General features: G+C 64.3%; 1 protein-coding gene across 1 annotated transcript in view; it reads right to left on the reverse strand.

Annotated features, from left to right (window-relative positions):
• Slc25a38 (solute carrier family 25, member 38) overlaps positions 1 to 935 on the reverse strand; it is a 2567-nt gene extending 1632 nt beyond the window's left edge. Inside the window, exons 1-2 of the mRNA XM_013030246.1 lie at positions 326 to 935; positions 14 to 187 (exon numbers count right to left, since the gene is read on the reverse strand). Of these exons, the coding sequence (XP_012885700.1) occupies positions 14 to 187; positions 326 to 394 (243 nt within the window). The 5' untranslated portion in view covers positions 395 to 935. The remainder of the gene's footprint in view (positions 1 to 13; positions 188 to 325) is intronic.
• Positions 936 to 1648: the final 713 nt, after the last annotated feature.

Genomic DNA, 1648 nt, shown 5'->3' on the forward strand with positions numbered 1-1648 from the left:
GGCCCCGGCTCACCTCGAAGCGGGTCTTGACCACGGTGATCGGCAGGGTGCACAGGCCGGCCAGGGCGCGCGCGCTGGCGCCCAGCAGCAGCGCCTGCAGCGGGGAGGGCGGGCCGCGCAGCCGCCGCTCCAGGGAGTGCAGGGCACAGAAGTAGATGCCCACGCCGGGCACGCACCGCAGCACCGACTGGGGAGACACCGGGGGTCACCGCGCGGGTGAGGAGGGTGAGGCGGGGCCGGGGCCAGGCAGAGGAACGCCCGCCAGCCCAGAGAGGAGGGGGGAGCAGGAAGGGGGGGGAGAGGGAGGAGGCGGGCGGCGGCTCACCGGGGCCAGGCCTCTCCACAGGCCGCGCAGGCGCTCAGCACGCACCACGTCCACGCACACGGCCAGCATCCCCGCGCGCCGGCACCTGCGGGCGGACACGGCGGGCGGTCAGGGCCGCGCAGTCCCCAGGAGAACCCCGCGCCCCCCCCCCGCGGAGGATCGCCCTGCAAGGCCAGCCCGTGAGACCCCCGATCTCCGTGTGACGCTTGCATAGGTGTGTGAAACGGATGACTATAATCGTAAATTACATAATCGTATCATTTCAAAGGCGCAACTGCGTCAATTGCTCGTATGGGTTAACTAACATGGAATACGTTAAGAAGTATGCAGTAGAAGATGTATGTGGTTGATCGTATATGGCCACCTAGGTGGCAAGATCGTACACACAGGACGCATAACCGTGCTGTGTACTGTGTACTACGCAACAGGCGTATTTATGCGCAGGTCTATACGTCGTGTTCTTGCGTACAGGACGTGTATTCCACATGGTACGTGTGGTATAAACGCTAGTGCATGTAAGCACATAATGTACCTAGCAGACATGAGCGTTCAGTACATATTCATTATAAACTTATATACGTAAAATAAATCCTAAAACAAGGATGGGGCCGGGGCTCCCAGGGGCGTGGCCGGCCGGGGTGGGCGGGGCCTACCCGGGGTGGGCGTGGCCGGCCGGGGTGGGCGGGGCCTACCCGGGGTGGGCGGGGCCTACCCGGGGTGGGCGAGCTGCGGCGGCGTCTGCAGTCGCGTCTTCAGCAGGTCCAGCGGCTGCAGGAGCAGCGCGGAGCAGGTGCCGCTGACGGAGCCGCACAGGAAGGCCTTGATCGTGGGGTGCAGCTGCGGGGTGGGACAGGGGTCAGCCCCGCCGAAGGCTGCCCGCCCCGCCAGCTGCACGGTCTGCCCCGGCCCAGAGAAGACAGCGCTCATTTGCATACGTCAACGCTGGGAAGGGACGGATGTTAATTGCACCTCTCCTTATTTGCCTACGTATCTTATGTAAAAGACGCACCCGGCTAGGGGCCCTCCTCATTTACATACGTCCCCCTCATTTACATACGTCCATTTACATAAACAACGTGTGCTAACAGGAAGTCGACCTATGCTAATTGGAAGCCAAGGATCTATGGCAAACAGATTCCCGCTCGTTTGCCTGTGGATTCAGGGAAACGCGAGCTGTCCGTCCCGCAGCCCCGCCTCCCGCGGGCGCTGAGTACGGACGGGAACGAACCCAAAGCCCTGCAACCCCGCCGTCCCGCTGGGCTCCCGCCCGGCCCCCGGGAGTCGCGCCCGGCCTCACCGGAGAGGGCCCCGCGTCCTCCGGGG

The sequence above is a fragment of the Dipodomys ordii genome, unplaced genomic scaffold (assembly GCF_000151885.1).
Source record: "Dipodomys ordii isolate 6190 unplaced genomic scaffold, Dord_2.0 Scaffold128, whole genome shotgun sequence".
Taxonomy (NCBI): Eukaryota; Metazoa; Chordata; class Mammalia; order Rodentia; family Heteromyidae; genus Dipodomys; species Dipodomys ordii.